The 21543-nt window shown below is 45.6% G+C and overlaps 1 protein-coding gene across 2 annotated transcripts in view; it reads right to left on the reverse strand.

Annotated features, from left to right (window-relative positions):
• Positions 1-21543, reverse strand: part of LOC310868229 (uncharacterized protein) — a 191763-nt gene that overhangs the window by 13032 nt on the left and 157188 nt on the right. For both annotated transcript variants that reach the window (XM_083778560.1, XM_083778559.1), the window contains 2 exons: positions 2261-2440; positions 98-307 (listed from right to left, as the gene is read on the reverse strand). In XM_083778560.1, coding sequence (XP_083634686.1) covers positions 98-307; positions 2261-2440 — 390 coding nt within the window. The remainder of the gene's footprint in view (positions 1-97; positions 308-2260; positions 2441-21543) is intronic.

Here is a 21543-nt window from a genome sequence, read left to right on the forward strand (position 1 = left end):
CAGAAATGTAGAAGACGTTTATAGAATCTGATCTCAGGTCAGAATGGGTCAACGAACATTTTTCCGCCACAGCGTCAGTGGACCAAACCCAACCCACCTCACAGATGTCTTTGAGGTGCTTGATGTAGTCCCGCTCCGTGCTCATGATCTCGTTGATGACGTTGGTCCTCATCTGCTCCTTGCAGGGCAGGCCGGGGCCCAGCAGCAGCAGGCGGCCTAGGCCCTGGCCCTGGCCCTCCCCGCCCGCCTGCGTCTCCTCCAGCTGGGCCAGGTACTCCTCCATGGGCTCGTCCTGGTTCACGCGGAGCTGAGGAGGGCAGAAGACACTGTTAACCCATTTCTGACCTGAGATCAGATTCATACGAGGTTTCCACTGGACACACGCTGGTCTGACGAACCCATTCTGACCCGAGATCAGATTCTAAAAATGTCAGTCGTTCTTCGTTTTTTTTCAAAAATAGCAGACCTACAAGCTCGTATGGCGCCACTCGGTGGCGCGATATGAGCTTGTAGATCTGCTATTTTTCAATAGCTAAGGCACGACATGATGCCAACACCAAAATGGGTGCCCGGTCAGAATGGGTTAATTGTCACTGTTAAATCCTTTTTCAGAAATAGCAGACCTACACAAGCTCGTAGCGTGCCACTCGGTGGCGCGCTATGAGCTTGTAGATCTGCTATTTTTCAATAGCTAAATTATAACATGATGTTTAAAACACCAAAAGGGGTTCCCGCCCCAAAATGAGGTCCTTTCAAATGGGCCAGCGATTAACGTGCCTTATAGAAATTAATTTTCAATGAGACCTGCGTTTTCTTTTGCAGGGAATGGGAAACGGGCCAATCGTTCACATTTCCCACTCTCTGCCATTATTACAGCAGCTGCATGCCGCCGTTAATCAATGAGGGTAATTAAAGTGCAAAGTGGCCCAAGAGTTAGAGAGAGAGAGAGAGAGAGAGAGAGAGAGAGAGAGAGAGAGAGAGAGAGAGAGAGACAGAGAGAGAGAGAGAGAGAGTTTGAGAGAGAGAGAGTTTGAGAGAGAGAGAGAGAGAGAGAGAGAGAGAGAGACAGTTAGAGAGAGAGAGTTTGAGAGAGAGAGAGTTTGAGAGAGAGAGAGAGAGTTAGAGAGAGAGAGACAGAGAGAGAGAGAGAGAGAGAGAGAGAGAGAGAGAGAGGGAGAGAGAGAGAGAGAGTTAGAGAGAGAGAGAGAGAGAGAGAGAGAGAGAGAGAGAGAGAGAGGAGAGAGAGAGAGAGTTAGAGAGAGAGAGAGAGAGAGAGAGAGAGAGAGAGAGAGAGAGAGAGAGAGAGTTTGAGAGAGAGAGAGAGAGAGAGAGAGTTCTTACCAGTGGTGTAAAGGAATTCTTAGGTATTTTTTCACTTTCTTCTTCAGTGTGTACAATTTTCAATACTTTTACTTCTACAACACTACAGTATTGTACTTTTACTCCACTACAATTATTTTAAAACCTTAGTTACTAATTAGTAATTACTATATAGATTTTGATTATTACAAAACATTAGACCATTTGAAAATAGCCGATATACAAGCTCACAATGCGTCGCATCGTCTGCTATGCAGACGTCTATTTTCAAAAGTTTGTATACCGTTGATAACTTGAAATGGGACATTTCTGCATACTGAGTACATTCTACCTTTGATGTCAATACATTTTGAATTACGGACTTTTTCCATAGTATTTGTACTAGGCTATTGCATTATTGATGGCCAGTAAAGGCCGCCGGGATCGGGAGTCGAACCCGCGGCACACTGCCAGACTGGATTACCAGCCAAGGTGCCTGGACCGCTGAGCCACGGCCCAGGCCAAGGTGCCTGGACCGCTGAGCCACGGCCCAGGCCGAGGTGCCTGGACCGCTGAGCCATGGCCCAGGCCAAGGTGTCTGGACCGCTGAGCCATGGCCCAGGCCAAGGTGTCTGGACCGCTGAGCCACGGCCCAGGCCAAGGTGCCTGGACCGCTGAGCCATGGCCCAGGCCAAGGTGTCTGGACCGCTGAGCCATGGCCCAGGCCAAGGTGTCTGGACCGCTGAGCCACGGCCCAGGCCAAGGTGTCTGGACCACTGAGCCACGGCCCAGGCCAAGGTGTCTGGACCACTGAGCCGCGGCCCAGGCCAAGGTGCCTGGACCACTGAGCCACGGCCCAGGCCAAGGTGCCTGGACCACTGAGCCACGGCCCAGGCCGATATACATTTACCTAAGTAAAACATTTGAGTACTCTTTCCACCACCGCGTTAGCGCCGCTCACCCGTACGAAGCTGGCCGGGAACCAGCCCTCGCTGTCCAGGATGCGGCCCCACCACCACTCCTTGTTGCTGGCGTCCACTACCTCGATGACGTCCCCCGCCTTGAAGCCCAGCTCCTGGTCGTCCATGGTGACGTGGTCCCACAGCGCCTCGGCGTACACCACACTGCCATCGCTGATCAGCTGGAGACGGAAAGAGAATAGAAAATATGGTCGGCGGTTAGTTGGTTACAAGTGTGATAGTAATGGTCTGACTAACGAGAGGTCGGACCAATGACATGAAAAATAGATACTTGCAGCTTCACTCGTTTCCTAACCAGAAAGTGTGTTTTTTTTAAACATAAATGACAAGTGTGTACAGTACATTACACACCATCACATTCAAAATAATACAGAGATTGTAAATTGGCTTTTTCCCCACCATGTTGGCATGTTTGGGAAGGCCTGCCGGTCTAGCGGTTTTGTGGGTATATGAAACATTACTGCACTGTGCTTCAATCAGTAATAGCTACAGTGCTGACTCTCTGCGGCAGCACTTTGGGGAATCTGGTCATTGTAAAGGATATAAGACCGTGACGGTACACGCTACAGCACACCACACTGAAGGAATTCAAAGGGCAGGTTTTTAAAGGTGCAGGGTGTACAGTGAGTATACAGTGAAGAGTAAAGTGAAGCTAATTAATATAGCACGGGCAGATGGCATCATTGCGTCTTTGCCTCGTCATGTCGCTGCAGGCTTCCATTGACAATGAATGGTAGACTGCGTCTTTGTGTCTGTCTGTGTGGACGCAACTTAAGTGGTTAAAATAGGCACAGCTGCAAAATAAGATAATCTCATAGATAAGATAGATTTTATATCCACCCGCATGATGTATGATTTTAGTTATTTTTTTTATTTTTACATAAAATACAATACAAATTACAATTGTTAGCTCTGCCCTGATGCATGAAGCGACGGGGTGACTCTGGAGCAGCAAATGGACATACGAAGGCCCGTATAGCTTTGATATCCACAGAGCAAAAATAAGATCATTGAGTCATTACACCGCTAAGCTAATAAGCATCGCCTCTGTTGGAGACGAGGCATTGATCTCTTTCCAGCCGGCGCGAGTCTGAGTGTAGCCTGACAGAGATCAATGAGCTGATGCCATGGTGAGGTAAGCAAGCCAAGATGGAGGGGGGAGGGGAACAAGCAGCCAGGTCTACGAAGCCCATGAGAAACGCCGCATGAGCACTTCCTACGGTACACCGATAGCAAGTTCACAACGTTGCCATGTGAGCTTGTTGATCGGTTATTTTCAACAAAAATCCCGGAGAGAGAAAAAAGTGACAAATGTTGGAACATTAGGAAACTATAGCACTGGCACAAATAAGCAACTGCACTTTAGAAACGAGCCCCAAAAACCGCAACCACCCAATATTTACAACGGACTTAAAAAGAAAAACAAGCCCAAAGTTACTTATAATAAGCCGACATGGCAACGGTGGATGGAAGGCATCTAGGGATGCGAGAAAGACTGTTAGCATGATGATGATTCAAGTTTCTTTATTGGGAAAAAGACCCCTTGAGATGTACCATCTCGTTTTCGAGGGGCTCCCAACACAGATACATATATGTCACAACATTAGATGAGAGAGCAGAGGAGGGAGAGGAGAGAAAGGAGCACTTTAGCCATCTTCAACCAGGTCTTCATATGACCCATTAAGGCTATAAGCCTAAGGCCTGAGGCCCATTCTACAAATGCCCTCTAAATAATTTAGTTCTCAAACCTTTTCATGCCAAGGACCCCCAAATTGATAGCCTATAATATGTATTTGGCCATTTGTCAGACTTGGTGACTGACTAACCAGCAGGCTCTTTCTGCCTTGTTCCGCCCTGGTTCCGCCTTGTTAATGTTGAATTTGCTAAAACATCATTTTTGGAAAAACCTAAAAAATGATATGCCCTGACCGTGTCACCATGCTGCGACTGTGATGTTCCTTTTTGAAAAGCAAGTCTAAAACAAGAATTGAGTTGCACAGAATGTGAATACGAAGCAACTGAAAAAACATGTTATTTCAATGGTAGTGGATGGAGAGAAAGGGCAACCAATGGGTGCGAAGAGGGGCACAAACCACGGGCGGGACTTGACAAAGGGTGGTATGCGACTGGCATCATCATCATACCGGGATGAGAGTTATGCGGGAACGCCGACTGAGTGGCAAAAAACTACTTTCTGGCCTTGACAGCCCATACATCCACACAGAAAAATCTGATTGCATTAAACATTAAATTAAATTGCCATGCACTCACTCTATTTGCCACACACTTTTTATGCATGCGCATAGCTAGCCTGGCTAATAAGCCAGACCGAATCAGCCGTTGGCAAAAAAAAGAATTGCCTGCCGGCGCGACAGTGTTGTGTGATATTAGTCTGGCTTATTAGCCAGGCTAGCGCATAATAGCCTCTATTGAAAATTTGAGACAGAGGGAGATCGAGAGAGAGAGAGGGTGAAAAGAGAGGGAGAGAGGGCGTCATCGATGTAGGCAGTCATTGCAGTGGTCATATTTCATAGCATGTGGTAAACAAACAGCAGCGATCGTACTGCATCACCATGCTCTGGTCTATCTAGTCTACGCTTGCTGCTACCAGGGCCCAGGAAATGATTCCCCGTTCATTTCCCTCATAGACATTTTAAAAAGTATTTATTTAAAGACCTTTTAAGCGTCGTACAAAGCCAACTCAAGTTGTGAGAAATCGTGACAACAAACAAAACATTTTGCGCCGTTGTTGTTTTTCTTCTTTGTAATTATTTGTTTGGTCCAAAATATTGTGTTTGCCGTCATGATTCGTCACGACTCGAGTTGGATTCGTACGACGCTTAAAAGGTCTTTAAATGAATACTTTTGAAATGTCTATGGGGAAAAATGCATTGGGAATTATTTCCTGGGCCTGGCGTCATCGTGAAAGGGGGCGGGACTGCGACACTCTATAGAGCCCACACTAAACCCTGTTGTAGGCCAGTGTTGTTTTCGTCGACTAAAACTAAGACGAAGTCCTTTTTCCACTGACAAAAACGAAATGGAAACTAAATGAACACTAAGCTATGATGACTAGAACTCAGACTAATTATACTGACAATTTCATCAACAAATAAAAACCAGACAAAAAAATTAGGAAGGGACTAGTGGACAAGAAATAATTTCACACTGGCTGGGTTGCATGCTGAAAATAGCAAATCTACAAGCACACAACGTGTCGCGCTGCGATGCGTTGTGAGCTTGTAGATCGGCTATTTCTCAGCAAATGTAAAAACTGTCATTACGACGGCATCAAGGCCCGCCAAAATACATTTTAGTCGACTAAATCACCTGTAGATTTAGTTGACTAAAATCTTATGATATTTAGACGACTAAAACTAGACTACCACTAAAATGTGACTAAAACTAAATGAAACTATTCAAGAGACTATATGACTAAAACTAAAATCAAAATTTGCTGCCAAAAACAACACTGCAGGCCTACTGCTTCACTGGTACCGCCTTAGCACAACATTTCGCGAGAGAAATGGGCAGCCAGGTCTATGGAAACAAGCCCAAAATAAGTGAATATAGAGGCCACAGCAAAACTATACTGTATATCAAGATTTACAAAGAGGGGTTTACAAGATCCAGATTCAGATTGGCAAAATGCATAATAATCTGTTGGTTCTTGACATGAAAATGTTTGAGAACCCCTGGTTTCAACAACATTTAGGAAACAAGCCCATATAAGCAACTACTGTATACTTTAGAAACAAGCCCAAATAAGCAAATACACTTTAGAAACAAGCCCAAATAAGCAACTACACTTTAGAAACAAGCCCAAATAAGCAACTACACTTTAGAAACAAGCCCAAATAAGCAACTACACTTTAGAGACAAGCCCAAATAAGCAACTACACTTTAGAAACAAGCCCAAATAAGCAACTACACTTTAGAAACAAGCCCAAATAAGCAACTACACTTAGAAACAAGCCCAAATAAGCAACTACACTTTAGAAACAAGCCCAAATAAGCAACTACACTTTAGAAACAAGCCCAAGTAAGCAACTACACTTTAGCCCCCAAAACCCACAACCCACAACTACCAATTATATTTACAAGCAACTTCACAGGGAAAAAAGGCCAAAGTCAACTATAATAATAAGCAAACATGGCAACACTGCACAGCTGCAATGTTTTTGGCACATAAGGGACTAAGGCTGTGATGTCTTTCCATACATCAGCATTTCTAGCTATCCATAAAAAAAACATGTTCTGGCGATGTCATCTGCTTTGCTACCATTTTGATTGGTTGGTGTGAACCAATCAACGCCCATCCCAGAAAACTGCTGCCGTGGGAAGGGAATTCGGTCTGAATAATGAAGAGAGACTAAATGAAAATGCAGAGTGTCAATGCTACTGCCTTTGAGTAGATGAAAGTGCATTTTTTATGTGTTTTTCTTCATTCTTTCTGCAATATTCTGTGACTGGCTGTGGTCTACCGAGGGAGACAACGGTGGCCTGTTGCTAGGCAACACTGTCACGTCGTGTTGCCTCTCCTCTCCACCTTCTTATGGTGGGAACCCAATGGGCTAGCCCTTTATAAGAGAGTCTGTCTGTCTGTCTGTCTGTCTGTGTGTGTGTCTGTCTGTGTGTGCGTGCGTGCGTGCGTACAAGCCCACAACGCCCCTAAGAGGTTTGGTGTATAGGGGACAAAAGAGCAGACCAAGTATAACCTTTCTAGGTATTTGAGGGTTTAAAGGTATATTCATTCAGTGATTTCACTTCATTCAAATATCACGTATTTTGTTGTTTTGTTGTGATAATCCATATAGTCTCCATATAAGGAGTTCCTCCCTGCCCCCAGTTAACCCCTGGGGTAAAAGGTGGCCCAGCCTTCATCTAATCAGGATAGAGAGGGAGGGGCCTTCCGCCAATCATGATCAAGTGGCCTGTCACGTGTCCACCCACTGTAGTGCGTGCATGAGCACATCTTGTTACCGGGGCGGACCAGGTTTTTTCTTTTTCTCCACTCAAATCACTGAATGCTCCTTTAAGTGGTGACCTACACAAATACACATTAACGTGAAATCTATGAAAAGGTTTAATCTGCAACACACGGGGGCCCTCTCTCTCTCTCTCTCTCTCTCTCTCTCTCTCTCTCTCTCTCTCTCTCTCTCTCTCTCTCTCTCTCTCTCTCTCTCTCTCTCTCTCTCTCTCTCTCTCTCTCTCTCTCTCTCTCTCTCTCTCTCTCTCTCTCTCTCTCTCTCTCTCTCTCTCTCTCTCTCTCAGCTAAAAATGTCGAGGACCCGGTATGTTGTATACATTTCAGGACAGATTCAGGAGGAATAAATTAAGGGCAGATTCACACATTCAGATGGTCCCGGGTATACGCACTGATCAAAGGGGACTTCAGCCCCTGCCCTTTTTACCCTTCTGTAAAACAACTGAGAGACTGCCCTCTCCAGACCACCAATGCAGCATTTACCTACTATAAAGAAATGCAGACCGCCACTCCTTTCCATGCCATACCGGAAGGCAGCATTCAGGAGAATAGCTTTTTTCAGAAGCCTTCTGAACTTGGAACGTAGCAAATTTGTGTTTCGAAATCCATGTCGTACACACCGCATCTCCAGTAAATAAAGAGTGCTGGATTGCGCCAACCAAAAATAGCTGATCTACAAGCGCCCTCTTAACGGGATTTCAGCCCCTGCCTCTCTAACACTCTCTACACGTCCCTGGAACGCCGCGTAGCGTTCCTGGGAGCGGATCACCCAGCCGTGCTGCAGGACCTCATGGACGTAGTCTCGGGACCGGTTGACGTACGTGTGCTCGGATACAGATCGATGCAATGTGAAAGCATTGGATACAGTTGGACGAAGTGTACCCGGATACAGATCGATGCAATGTGAAAGCATTGGATACAGTTGAATGAAGTGTACTCGGATACAGATCGATGCAATGTGAAAGCATTGGATACAGTTGAATGAAGTGTACTCGGATACAGATCGATGCAATGTGAAAGCATCGGATACAGTTGTAATGAAGTGTACTCGGATACAGATCGATGCAATGTGAAAGCATTGGATACAGTTGTAATGAAGTGTACTCGGATACAGATCGATGCAATGTGAAAGCATTGGATACAGTTGTAATGAAGTGTACTCGGATACAGATCGATGCAATGTGAAAGCATCGGATACAGTTGAATGAAGTGTACCCGGATACAGATCGATGCAATGTGAAAGCATTGGATACAGTTGAATGAAGTGTACCCGGATACAGATCGATGCAATGTGAAAGCATTGGATACAGTTGTAATGAAGTGTACTCGGATACAGATCGATGCAATGTGAAAGCATCGGATACAGTTGAATGAAGTGTACCCGGATACAGATCGATGCAATGTGAAAGCATTGGATACAGTTGAATGAAGTGTGCTCGGATACAGATCGATGCACTGTGAAAGCATTGGATACAGTTGAATGAAGTGTGCTCGGATACAGATCGATGCACTGTGAAAGCATTGGATACAGTTGAATGAAGTGTACTCGGATACAGATCGATGCAATGTGAAAGCATTGGATACAGTTGAATGAAGTGTGCTCGGATACAGATCGATGCAATGTGAAAGCATTGGATACAGTTGTAATGAAGTGTACCCGGATACAGATCGATGCAATGTGAAAGCATTGGATACAGTTGAATGAAGTGTACCCGGATACAGATCGATGCAATGTGAAAGCATTGGATACAGTTGTAATGAAGTGTACCCGGATACAGATCGATGCAATGTGAAAGCATTGGATACAGTTGGATGAAGTGTGCTCGGATACAGATCGATGCAATGTGAAAGCATTGGATACAGTTGAATGAAGTGTGCTCGGATACAGATCGATGCAATGTGAAAGCATTGGATACAGTTGGATGAAGTGTACTCGGATACATATCGATGCAATGTGAAAGCACTGGATACAGTTGAATGAAGTGTACCCGGATACAGATCGATGCAATGTGAAAGCACTGGATACAGTTGAATGAAGTGTACTCGGATACATTTCGATGCAATGTGAAAGCATTGGATACAGTTGGATGAAGTGTACTCGGATACAGATTGATGCAATGTGAAAGCATTGGATACAGTTGAATGAAGTGTACCCGGGTGCAGAAGAACCAAGGCCAATGCGAACCATGGCCGGCGGACCAGGCACTGGTTTGAATCAAACAGATTCAGTGTGAACCTTAACCTGACGCTGCCAGATCCAAGAAGCTTGCTACACAAATTTGTTTCACAGCTTATTGGGATCTGGGATCGCGGAAGCAAATTCGATGACGGGGCTGTTCCTTTTTTCAAGATACTTGGTAGATGATTGGATGGGACCGTCTGTCTATCACCGTGTGGGCGTGAAAACACAACCAATCATATTGACGTGTCTATATAGCTTCACATCCGGTTTCGCACATATCCCGCCCTTAGCTCACGCTGATTGGTTCGAACCGGGAGTGGTTCGGTGTTAGCTGAACTCCCTGAGAGGTCCCAGATGGTTTTGGTGTTGGGGAACATGGTTACCCAATACCGCCCCCATCTGGCAAAGTCAGGTTATGTGAACCTGCCCTTAGATGTTTTTTCGTCTCAACTGCTCATTGATGAGACACTGTGGCTAAACCGTTCCGGGCCGACCAGGACACGCGTGTGACTTCGTATAGAAATGACTGTATTGTACTGTCTGTATTGCTATACTTGTGAGGACGTCAACATTTCACGATTGAAAAGAGCTGGAAATAGCTCGACCTACGTATGCAAGCGCACAGCGCGTCAAGGTGTTCTTGTGAACCGGTTATTGTCCGTTGTGTGTTATCGCTGTGGAGCTGGTGCAAACCGCTCCACCGAATGTATGTACAGTATGTCTCTGAGCACGACCCATTAACCCATGCAGCTGATATTGATTGGGGTCTCATTCATTACGCATGCACACACACACACACACACACACATACACACACACACACAGTTGCACCGCTCAGTTCACACAGATGTGGTTCTTTTAACCACAGAACCATGTATCCTGACGGGGGAAAAGTGCCCTCGCAATCTCAAATCCTACTATACTCGTGGGGACCGTATAGTAGTACACACAAACGGGCGCACACACTCACGCACGCACACACACAAACACACACACACACACACACACACACACACACACACACACACACGCACGCACGCACGCACGCACGCGCACACACACACACACACACACACACACACACACACACACACACACACACACACACACACACACACACACACACACACACACACACACACACACACACACACACACACACACACACACACACACACACACACACACACACACACACACAGCAGCAGCAGCAGCTGGACCCCTCCTCCTCTCCCCTGGGTGTTGTGCCGTGAGCAGCTGAGCAGTAAATAAAGGGGTCTTGAGCTCTGGAGGAGGCTCTTGCATCACAGATGAGTTGTTCAGCCATACCGTCTGCTGTGTGTGGAGCATGAGTATGATGCCCCCAGGGTCCTGTTCACAACACCCAGCTGACATATGGCCAGCGGTGGAAAGGAACCCAGTCTAGTATGCATTTTCTCAAGCACCGTACTGAAGTAACGTGTTGAGGTATTTGCACTTTATACTATTCTGAACGGGAACCCATTTTGGTGTTATAGCATCATGTTATGCTTTAGCTATTGAAAAAAAGCACGATACGAGCTTGTAGGTCTGCTATTTTTGAACAATCGAAGAACGACTGACTTTTTTTTAAAATCTGATCTCAGGTCAGAATGGGTCAATGAGACCAGTGTGTGTCCAGCGGAAACCTCGTATGAATCTGATCTCAGGTCAGAATGGGTTAAACTCGGGTATTTCCAATTTGCAATGCTTTTACTTCTACTCCACTATACATCTCGGAACTTTCGCTCCACTACATTTATTTGAAAACTGTAGCTAACTGTAACTGTACTAGTTACTTTGTAGATTTGATTATTATTACGAAACACACTAACCACTAGCCTTATATATATTAAGGACACAATGCGTTGCGACTACACGCTGTACTTTTACATTTGGTAGGCTACTTCAAGTACATTTTGATACAATACCAATGCTTTTTCACTTTTACTCAAGTACATTTTGATACAATACCAATGCTTTTTCACTTTTACTCAAGTACATTTTGATACAATACCAATGCTTTTTCACTTTTACTCAAGTACATTTTGATACAATACCAATGCTTTTTCACTTTTACTCAAGTACATTTTGATACAATACCAATGCCTTTTCACTTTTACTCAAGTACATTTTTAATGCCGGACTTTTACTTGTACGTTACAGAGTAGGCTATTTCTACATTCCAGTATTCATACTTTTATACTTAAGTAAAACATTTTAGTATCTTTTTCCTCCACTGACATATGGCACCACGGGCAATATAGGGCCTATAGGACCCCACTGTAAAATGCATGCGCATAGTAATGTGTGCATAATGTACAGCATGCGTGCACACTATTGTATAATGTAATGTACATACTGTACATGGGCAGTATGGGCTATTATATGAAAATGCTACAAAATGGACTACGTTTATCCGTGGTGTCGCTATGTTGGTAATGTCATTATGGACGAAGATTTCCAGAAATGTCCTGCTCTTTCCAGACATTCTATTATTATTCTATTCCTGGGCAGGAACTATTCTACAAGCTCACTACATGTTGCATCGGCTATTCTCGCTTTATGTCATAATCAGGGCGGATTAAAAAGAGGAATTGAAACGATGCCACTATAATTATGACAGAACCGTGTTTCAAAGAAAAAGATGGTATGAATTATGGATCAATTCATTCCTCAGCCACAGAGTGTCACGGTCCGTGACATGTTATGTTTTCTTGCGTACCTTTTATTTTGTAGTATTGTTTTGTGCCATCCTGTCTTCCCCTGTAGTTCTGTACCTGCCTTGTCTAACCTGTGTTGTGATCAGTCTTTGTTTTCCACCTGTGTCCTCTTAGTCCCCCAGCCAATCACCTGTGTCCTCTTAGTCCCCCAGCCAATCACCTGTGTCCTCTTAGTCCCCCAGCCAATCCCTGTCTTGATTTTGAGTTTTGTTCACCTGTGTCTAGTTATCCCATGTCTATAAGTATGCCCTTGTGTTTTCAGTTCTTTGTTGGTTCGTAAATTGTTGTCAGTGTATTCTAGCTCCTCGTGGTTCCTTGTATATTTTTGTATTGTTTTTCCTTGCTCCTAGTTTTCTCCACCAGGCCGAAGGCATGTGGGGAGAGTATGTTTTGCACTCCGTCCGTCCGTCCGTCCGTCCGTCCGTGAGCAGCTAATCTCGGCCACCGTTAACCCGGTCGATGCCAAATTTTGCACACACACTCCCTGGATGCCAACGATGAACCTCTGCCCCAAACTTTCCAGAACGGCCTGTTATAGCGCCACCAGGAGGCCGCTTTGTGCAAAACAAGTTTTTGCACAGTACACCTACAGATTTTGTCCAAACATCACGCAAATTGGTACACAGTCTCTCTAGAGCCATTCAACGAAACCGGTCTTTCAGATTTCTCACACTCCATCCTGATTGGTTAAGATTGGCTTCCAAAGTTCACAGGAGTGCTCAGTTTCAAACAAAATGCTGCAAATCATGAACACATCGCGTGATTTCCGTGAAATTGTGCACCCACATTCCCACTAGGCCGAGGACAAAATGCCACATGAACAATTTCAACTCAGACTCAAGGTGGCGCTATAACTGGCCGAAAAGTGTTTTTACCTCTAACTGCACGGATCTGTGGATAACTTTGTATGCCAACTCCCTAGAGGCCAAGGAAAAACCTTTGCCTGGAATTTTTCACATCTGCTCTTTATAGCGCCACCAGGAGGCCGACATATGTAAAACACATTTTCTATTATTACTCCTTCAGATTTTATCCAAATTTCACGCAAATCGGTACACATGATCTCCATAGTCATGTGATCAACACGGAGCGGCACCATTTCCCATCTTCCATCCTGATTGGCTAAGATTGGCTTCCAAAGCTCACATGATTCGTCCATTTCGAAAAAAGGCCACAAATCACAAACACAGTGTGCAATTTCCGTTAAATTATACACGCACATTTTCACTAGGCCGAGGACGACATGCCACAATTTTTTCCTCAAAATCTGCCTCACGGTGGCGCTATAACAGGCCAATTCCTGTTTTTAGCTATAACTGCATCGATCTGTATACAACTTATGTATGCACACATGGAAAAACATTGTACCTGCATCCCTCCAACACGAACCTCCGGCCCAAATCTTCCTCAACAGCCTGTTATAGCGCCACCATGAGGCCACAACCTGACCTGCCCTGGTGGAGACCTGTGCCGATTGGCACTTTGTCTAGTTATCCCTAGTTTCCTCGTGTTTCCTGTGTTTTGTTCCTGTACCTGGTTTTTGGTTAATAAACCACCGTGCACTCGACCTGCCTTGTGTCTGCCTCATCCTCTGCCATTGTCCTGCGCTTGGGTCCTACACACCTCTGACTCTGATCGGGTCTTATTCAAAACAGACCATGGATTCTCGGAATTGACTTAGGCCCAGACGGTAACGCAATCAGATCTTTTTAACCCTACATCACTGGTTATAAACCTTTTAAGGCCCCCATAAATAATCATTTGAACTGGGGACCCCTCGCCCTGATAGGCACTTGAAATGTAGAGTATAGTTGAGGCATTCCATTTTGTTTGACTCAGTTCCACAGATAAATATTGTGAAGAAAATAGCAGATCTATTTTCACTATTTTCTCTTTCTTATATTATTTGACATTTTCACCAATGGACCTCTGAGAGGTCAAAGGGAACCGAAATGGCCTGGCCCGATGAATGAATGAATTAAGTTTAATTAAGGCAGAGAATCTTACAGTGTAGAACTAGATTGGGACCTAGAGATACAAAAGAAAATAAACAAATGTGGGGGTCTGTGCCCTAAAGCATAATATCCAACTGGGATATATGTTGAAATGAAAAAGGTTGAGAATGGTTGTCCTGCGTAAATCAGTCCTGTGTGGTTATTCCTGGTTCGTGCAGCTTTTGTGCAGGTTAAAAAAAGAGAAGAAGAATTTTCACGATTTCACTCCTCCTTCCGGGTAGGAACAGAGTGCTTTCTGGGATGGATTGGGCCAAATCGTGAACGCGCTGTGCCGTTGACTATCATGTGGCCATTTGCGTGCGTTCATGTATGAAACAGCGTTCACGTGTCATTGCTCCGATAACATGAACGTGTGCCAAATTGGGCCACTATGTCCATTTGGCCTCAGGGTTTCCTCCCGGTTCCGTCTCTATTAAAATATACTCTAAGATCATCATCCTCCCATGGATATATATATTAAACTACTACTTAACACTAGCATGTCTGAACTCATCTCATCTACTACTATGACTATGAAAGGTCATGATGTTTTTCCATGCGATTTGATTGGCCACTCTCTCCCCCACTCGTCTAATGATCTTCCCACCTCTCCCTGCACCCGTTGACGCCTTGCCATTGTCTTCTAAATGTACATTCCAACTAATTCCTCATGTGTATACAAATGTAGGCTACTCACAACATGCAGACTAAATGTTGTTTTCGAGGTTATATTTGTCATATGCGGTTTGCAGAAATAACAATGTCTGTTAGTGTTTATTTCTCCCGGAAAAGTTTGGAGTATCTAGCGGCCTATAGTCTGTGGTCCCAGTGTACAGACTCCATTTGTCTTGATTGTAGATTGATGTAGACCTTGGTTTACTTTCTAATTGACCATATCACATAGTGTAGCAGCACCTGGGTAATAATGAGTTTGGCATGAGCGCCAAATGGCTGCCACACGAATAACAACGTGGCTACTATTCACTGTTCATTAACATATTTCTTCTCAAGGTTTTACTTTTAGACGCAAACAGAAACATTTCCGAGACATCGTCAATCAAGGCGAGTCCAGTGTTCACTTACAGAACACACGTACACAGAGCTTTGTGCAGCCTCAGGAATCTGTGTAAAATGCATGTCTAATGGTTTTTAACAAATTCTAGTGTCAAAGTCCTATCGAAGGCAATCAAATTGAGTGTTGTGATATGATGTCTCAAATACAACACATCTCCATGGAAACTATGAACGGGAACCTCTTTTGGTGTTTTAAGCATAATATTATATAGTTATACTTTAGCTATTGAAAAATAGCACATCTACAAGCTCATAGCGCGGCACCGAGTGCTGTGCTACGGGCTTGTAGATCTGCTATTTTTAAAAAAATCGTGAAAATGTGGTGCAAATCTCTGAATATATATTCTTTCAGAGCAAACGTTTTTAACTAAAATCTTTCCTTTTGGGGGGTCCCTGGAACAACATATTTTCAGATGGTCGGCAGCCAAATACATATAATGTTTTGCGGCCCTTGACATTAAATAGTTTGAGCACCACTGAGATAGTTACACGCCTCCCCAAACCCCAAAACGTACATACATATTAAACCCGGCAGACTGTCCTGAAATTATTGGCTTAGGAATGCGACAAAAACAAAGGAATCTCCATGAATTCAAGACTTCATGGGTGATGATACATTTCCAGGGTGAACTAATCCTTTAACAAACATATTGTTGGGATCGTCACACACACACACACACACACACACACACACACACAACACACAAACAGGCAGGCAGACAACAGGCAGGCAGACAAGACAGATGTGGTGGAGAGACTATAGCGCCCGGTGCTTTACCTGTGTCCCTCCGCAGTCACCAGAGACGCCCATTAGTCTTCTGTCTCCCTCCGTCTCTCTCTGTCTCTCCTCTCTAAACAACAGGATGTCTCTCTCTGTCTCTCCTCTCTAAACAACAGGATGTCTCTCTCTGTCTCTCCTCTCTAAACAACAGGATGTCTCTCTCTGTCTCTCCGCGTCTCGTCCTCCTCTTCAGACGCCGAGACACATGGGGGGGCGCGCGCAGTGCCTCTTCTCGCGATGCCCGGGTACGCAAGTGTCTGTTCGTGCGCGTTTAAGTCGTCCGACTGTCCTGTCCTCTGCGTGTGTGTATATACTGTATATGCGTGTGTGTATTTGTGTCTTCTGTATTTTGACAGCAAATTCTGTCAAAGTCTTAGTCATTTGAATAACACCATTTAGTTTTAGTCGTCTGAAATTGTTTAGTCTATATCAAAATTTTTGTCTTTTAGTCTTAGTCTTAATTTTGACAGCAAATTCTGAATTAGTCTTTTGAACAAACCATTTAGATTTAGTCCTATTTGGTCTGAAATTGTTTAGTCTTAGTCGACTAAATATCAAAAATCTTAGTCTTAGTCAAAATACAAAATGAACACTGGTGTGTGTGTGTGTGTGCGTGTGGGCGCGCTCTACTGGAAGCCCAGCAGGAACATGAGCACCACGTTGATGACCACCAGCAGCATCATGATGAAGAAGACCACCACCTTCTGCGTCTCGGGGTCCAGGTTGCAGCGCAGCAGCGTGTTCAGGAGGCCCGCCCGGGGCCGCCCCCAGCGGCCCGAGCCTCCGCCGCCCCCGTCGCCGCGAGCCATGAGGGCAACCCTCTCTCCCGCCGCCTCCTCCCCTCCTCCGTCCTCCCGCTCCTCCTCCTCCTCCTCCTCGCCCCTCGCGGCCCCCCGCCGGCCCCCGCCGCGGTCCCTCAGAACCGCCGCCGCCGCGTGGTGGTGGTGGTGGTGGTGGTGCCCCCCGCACCACACGGCTGCCCCCGCGACCCCTGCCGGTAGCGCCACCCCACCCCCCACCACTCCTCCACCTCTCCGGCCGCCGCCGCCGCCGCGATCCGATGCCGCTCCCCCGCCCCTCCTCCTCTTCCTCCCCGCCGCGTCTCTTCGGCTGCTGCTGCTGCGCGTGGCGTCGCGCTCTGCTGCCACTTTGCCACTCCCCGGTGTTGTGTGGTACGCTAGCGCCTCTGCTTACGATCACGCCCCGGGGGGGGGGATGGCCACGTATCGCCGGCCGGCCGCTTAATGGGAAGTCTGCGTTGATTATGTCCGAGACGCTCTCTTTTGTCCTCCTCTCCGTTTCTCTCTCTCTCTTTCTTCTATAGAGCACGTCGAGTCCTCTCTAGTCCGTCGTTCTGTCAGCGGTCTCTTCTTCCCCCGTGGTGCTGTCAGGATGTCAGGAGGCGAGACTGAAGACGGGATGCTGCGTCGTTACTGATCCCCATCCCTTCTCCTCCTCCAGCTCCTCCTCTCTCTCTTCTTCTAATTCTTCCACTTCTCTCTCTCTCTCTCCTCCTTCGTTCCCCTGGGTCTCGTTCTGTCGTTCTCTCTCTCCCTCTCTCTCTCCTCCTTCGTTCCTCCGGGCTCGTTCTGTCGTTCTCTCTCTCTCTCTCTCTCTCTCTCTCTCCTCCAGGGATTGGTTGGTCGGCTGGCTGTGCCGGCCGGTTGTCTGCAACGCTCGCTCGCCGGGTTTTTTTTTTTATGTCTCTTTGGTTTTTCCTCCTCCTCGATCGCTCCGACCTCTCGACATTCTCACCTCATTGTTGTTCCCTCCCCGTACGTTCGCTATCACTTTTATCGTCCTGCCTCTCCCCCTCTCTCTCTCTCTCTCTCTCTCTCTCTCTCTCTCTCTCTCTCTCTCTCTCTTCTCTCTCTATCTCCCTTTCAAGTGTAGCTATGATGCGGCTCGGTGTCGAGCCTGGCTCTGCACTGCTACACACATCCATCCAACTCAGAGTATCTCTCTCTCTCTCTCTCTCTTTGATTGTTTTTCCTTTTTCTACACCCCCCCCCCTCCCCCCCTTCCCCCCCACCGCCCCGCCCCTCCCCAACCAATTCCATTCCTTTTTTTTTCTTCCTCCACACCCACCCTCCCTCACGTACGGCTCGGCAGCCAATCAGGGGGTTGAGAGTGCGGCAACGTATCCTGGATACGTGAGTGGTTGAGGCAGGGCCTTAGCAACCCCAGGGAGGGAGGGGGATGGGATGAGAGAGAGAGAGAGAGAGGCTGTTGGAGGCCATGCAGAATGAATGCACTGCTCCCAAGTGAAATGTGCACGTGCATGCACGTGTGTGTGCGTGTGTGCGTGTGTTTGTGTGTGAGAAAGAGAGAGAGAGAGAGAGAGAGAGAGAGCAGCCGTGCATTTTTTGTGCGAAAGAGGAGAGGGAGTGATGAAGCACATCTGGGGTGTGAATGTGCCTCCATTGAAAGACGATATCACCTTGATCTAACTATAGAGGCATCAACATGATTTTATCCACGGCAAGATATATATATATATATATATCAAGTTGAATCTTTTTTAATCGTGTCGTGTTTAGCCTGGATTTAGATTTAATCAAACCTCAAGTAAAGAAGGAAACATTGACGAATGAAATGTGTCTGGTGAAAAGAAGCAGCTTGGACTCCTCATGCATAGAGGGAAGCATGAGGTCAGTCCCCAGGTTGGCAGAGGAAGTGTGGCGCCCAGGATTACAAATTACATTAGATAATTGACACTGGTGAAAAAAGAAATGTCGTTGGTCCATAATGTATGTTGTTTTTGTATTTTATTTGACTAGACTTGTACGTGCCCGTCGGGCACCGGCCTACTTGGGAACGATGCAACTTGGGAACCATAGCCGTTGTCATACTGTATATGGAGATATCTGTAGTATGTCGTCCCTGTCGTCATAGCACCAATTGTAACTGTCTGTCCTACATGGAGACCTCTGTATCTGTCTGTCTGCCTGTGTGTGAATAGTGCAAACTGACTGTGAAAAGTGGATTGGTGAAGTAATCAATTATTATATTGGCAGGTGTGGGGTTGCCATGGCAATCAATTGGCTGAGGCAGAGGCTGGAAATTGCACAAGTGAGGGGATTTAGGCTGATTAGGCCCACTGGCAGAGCCTGACCAGAGACTTTTGTGGTGGTTCTGGAGAACCGTGGGTCCGACCGACTCGATACCGGGCACTGCACTCCCTGTCGGGGGGTGGAACGCGGATGTCGAATTTGAAGTCGGTGGGTCAAAGGTTTTACAAGGCATTACAACCGTACACACACACATGCAGACAGACAGACAGACATTCATAGTAGGATGGCTCGATGTAGGTATGAGTGTATATCTGTGTCCTTTGTTCTGCAACGTGTCTGAGCTGTCTGTCTTTTTTCTGTTTTGTCTTTGTCATAAAATGTAAAAATCAATACAAATATTATTGAAAAAAATATATATAAAAAAAAATATATATATATATATATATGTAGTCGACTAAAACTAGGCAAAAACTACAACTCTTAGGATGACTAACTAACTAACTAAAAAACAAAATTACATTTTATTCAAAAGACTATAACTAAAACTAATACAACATTTGCTGTCAAAATGAACACTGGTCATGACATGCAGGTACAGTTCAGCCCATGAACCACTTACTGTAAACCAAGCAAAAAAAAGAAAAAAAAAAAAAAAAAAAAAATGTTGTATGGCCAAGTCTAAGACCTAATTTGTACAGTATGAAAAGGAGCTCCACACGCACACACACACACACACACACACACACACACACACACACACACACACACTCACACACACTCACACACAACATTCAGCTAATCAAATCATCACAAATGTGGTACACACAAACACACAACGCTGGGCACATGCTGGCTCCTATGGAAACAGCACGGACAAAAGGCTGGTTTAGCGGAAACGTTTATAAAAGAAAACTCGTTCTTGCCACTCCGTGTGTGACCTATTACCTTCATAAAGGCTTCTATGGAAACCAACACAGCTCAGTCGCCAAGACAACTAGAACTTTAATCCATGACTTAAAGGACAACTGTAGTTTTTTTTTCAAGTTTTATAGGTTATTAGAGAAAGTAAAAGATAGGCGACAATTGAAAGAAACAATTGTGTGAAAATAGCAAATCTACAAGCTCACTATGTGAGCTTGTATATTTGCTATTTTCACTATTCATTGTATGCTGAAGTACATCTATATAGAGCTCAAAGCGGTTGCTCCGAGGCTGACCCAGTGAACCCACTGAGGCGTTCTAGGTCTCACCTCTCTGTGGGATTGACCTCAATCTGCAGCTGAAACCTCCCCATGCAGGTCCTCACAACACACACAAGCACATGTGCACGATCACCTGCGTGGTCACTGACCAAACCAGTGGGGTCCTTGAGGAGGATCCACTAGCAAATTCGTTGTAATTGTGATGTGTGATCATTCATGTGTAGCCTACTAGCCGACAAAAGGTTGTGCCCACATGGAATAATGCAGTGTGAGAAAATGCACACTGCACAGGTGTGCGCGTGCGTGTGCGAGCGCACGTACATTACAGGCAGCGAGGCGAGAGGTGTTGAGAAACTCTTTCCTTATTGGCTTTCCAACGTTTGTTTGATCGTATTCCAGCTGTCCATGTCACAAAATCGGGCCGCATCGAGAATATTTAAGGGCGTGTTATTTAAATGGCGGTTATTTTTTACATTATTTTATCAAAGCTCCGACCAAATTTACGCTGGGATCGGCTGTATAGACCGATTCACAGAGGGGTGCCCTGGCCACGGCCATTACTGAGGTGTAATCCATGAGCAGGTGCTCCGTAGGCCAGGTGTAGCTAATCAGTGCTGTTGCGCTTAATGGTACACCTCAGTAATGGCCGCACCCAGGAAAGCCTCTGTGAATCGGTCTAGCATCACTTGATACGTGGGCATATGCCAAAACCCACGCTCAGAATATACACTCCATTGATGAATGAGGCTCACAAACATGCCTGTGTGTCTCTCAGCCAAACATAACTCAACAGCACCCCCTCAGTCAAAGCCCTGCATGTACACACAGATAGTGGACAGCTGCTCCCCCTCTCTAGACCACTGAACACAACCACATGCGACACTAACACATGTACTTCTGGATTACATTGAGCTTTTACTGAATTCCAGTGGTGGAAAGTATAACTAAATACATTTACTTAAGTACTGTACTTAAGTACAATTTTGAAGTATTTGTACATCTCGGGTCCAAATATTGTACTTTTACTCTACACTACCTTAATTAAAACGTTATTTTGTCGATCTCACACCCATAAATGGTAAATGGTAAATGGTGCATTTATATAGCACCTTTATCCAAGGCGCTTTACAGAGATTGTGCATTACATTCACCCATTCATACACCGATGGCAGCGGAAACCATGCAAGGCACCAACTAGCACATCGGGAGCAATTAGGGGTTCAGTGTCTTGCTCAAGGACACTTCGACAGTAACTCTGGGGGAGCCCGGGTTCGAACTGGCAACCTTAC

This window comes from Protomyctophum parallelum (genome assembly GCF_964188405.1).
Source record: "Protomyctophum parallelum genome assembly, chromosome: 12".
NCBI lineage: Eukaryota > Metazoa > Chordata > Actinopteri > Myctophiformes > Myctophidae > Protomyctophum > Protomyctophum parallelum.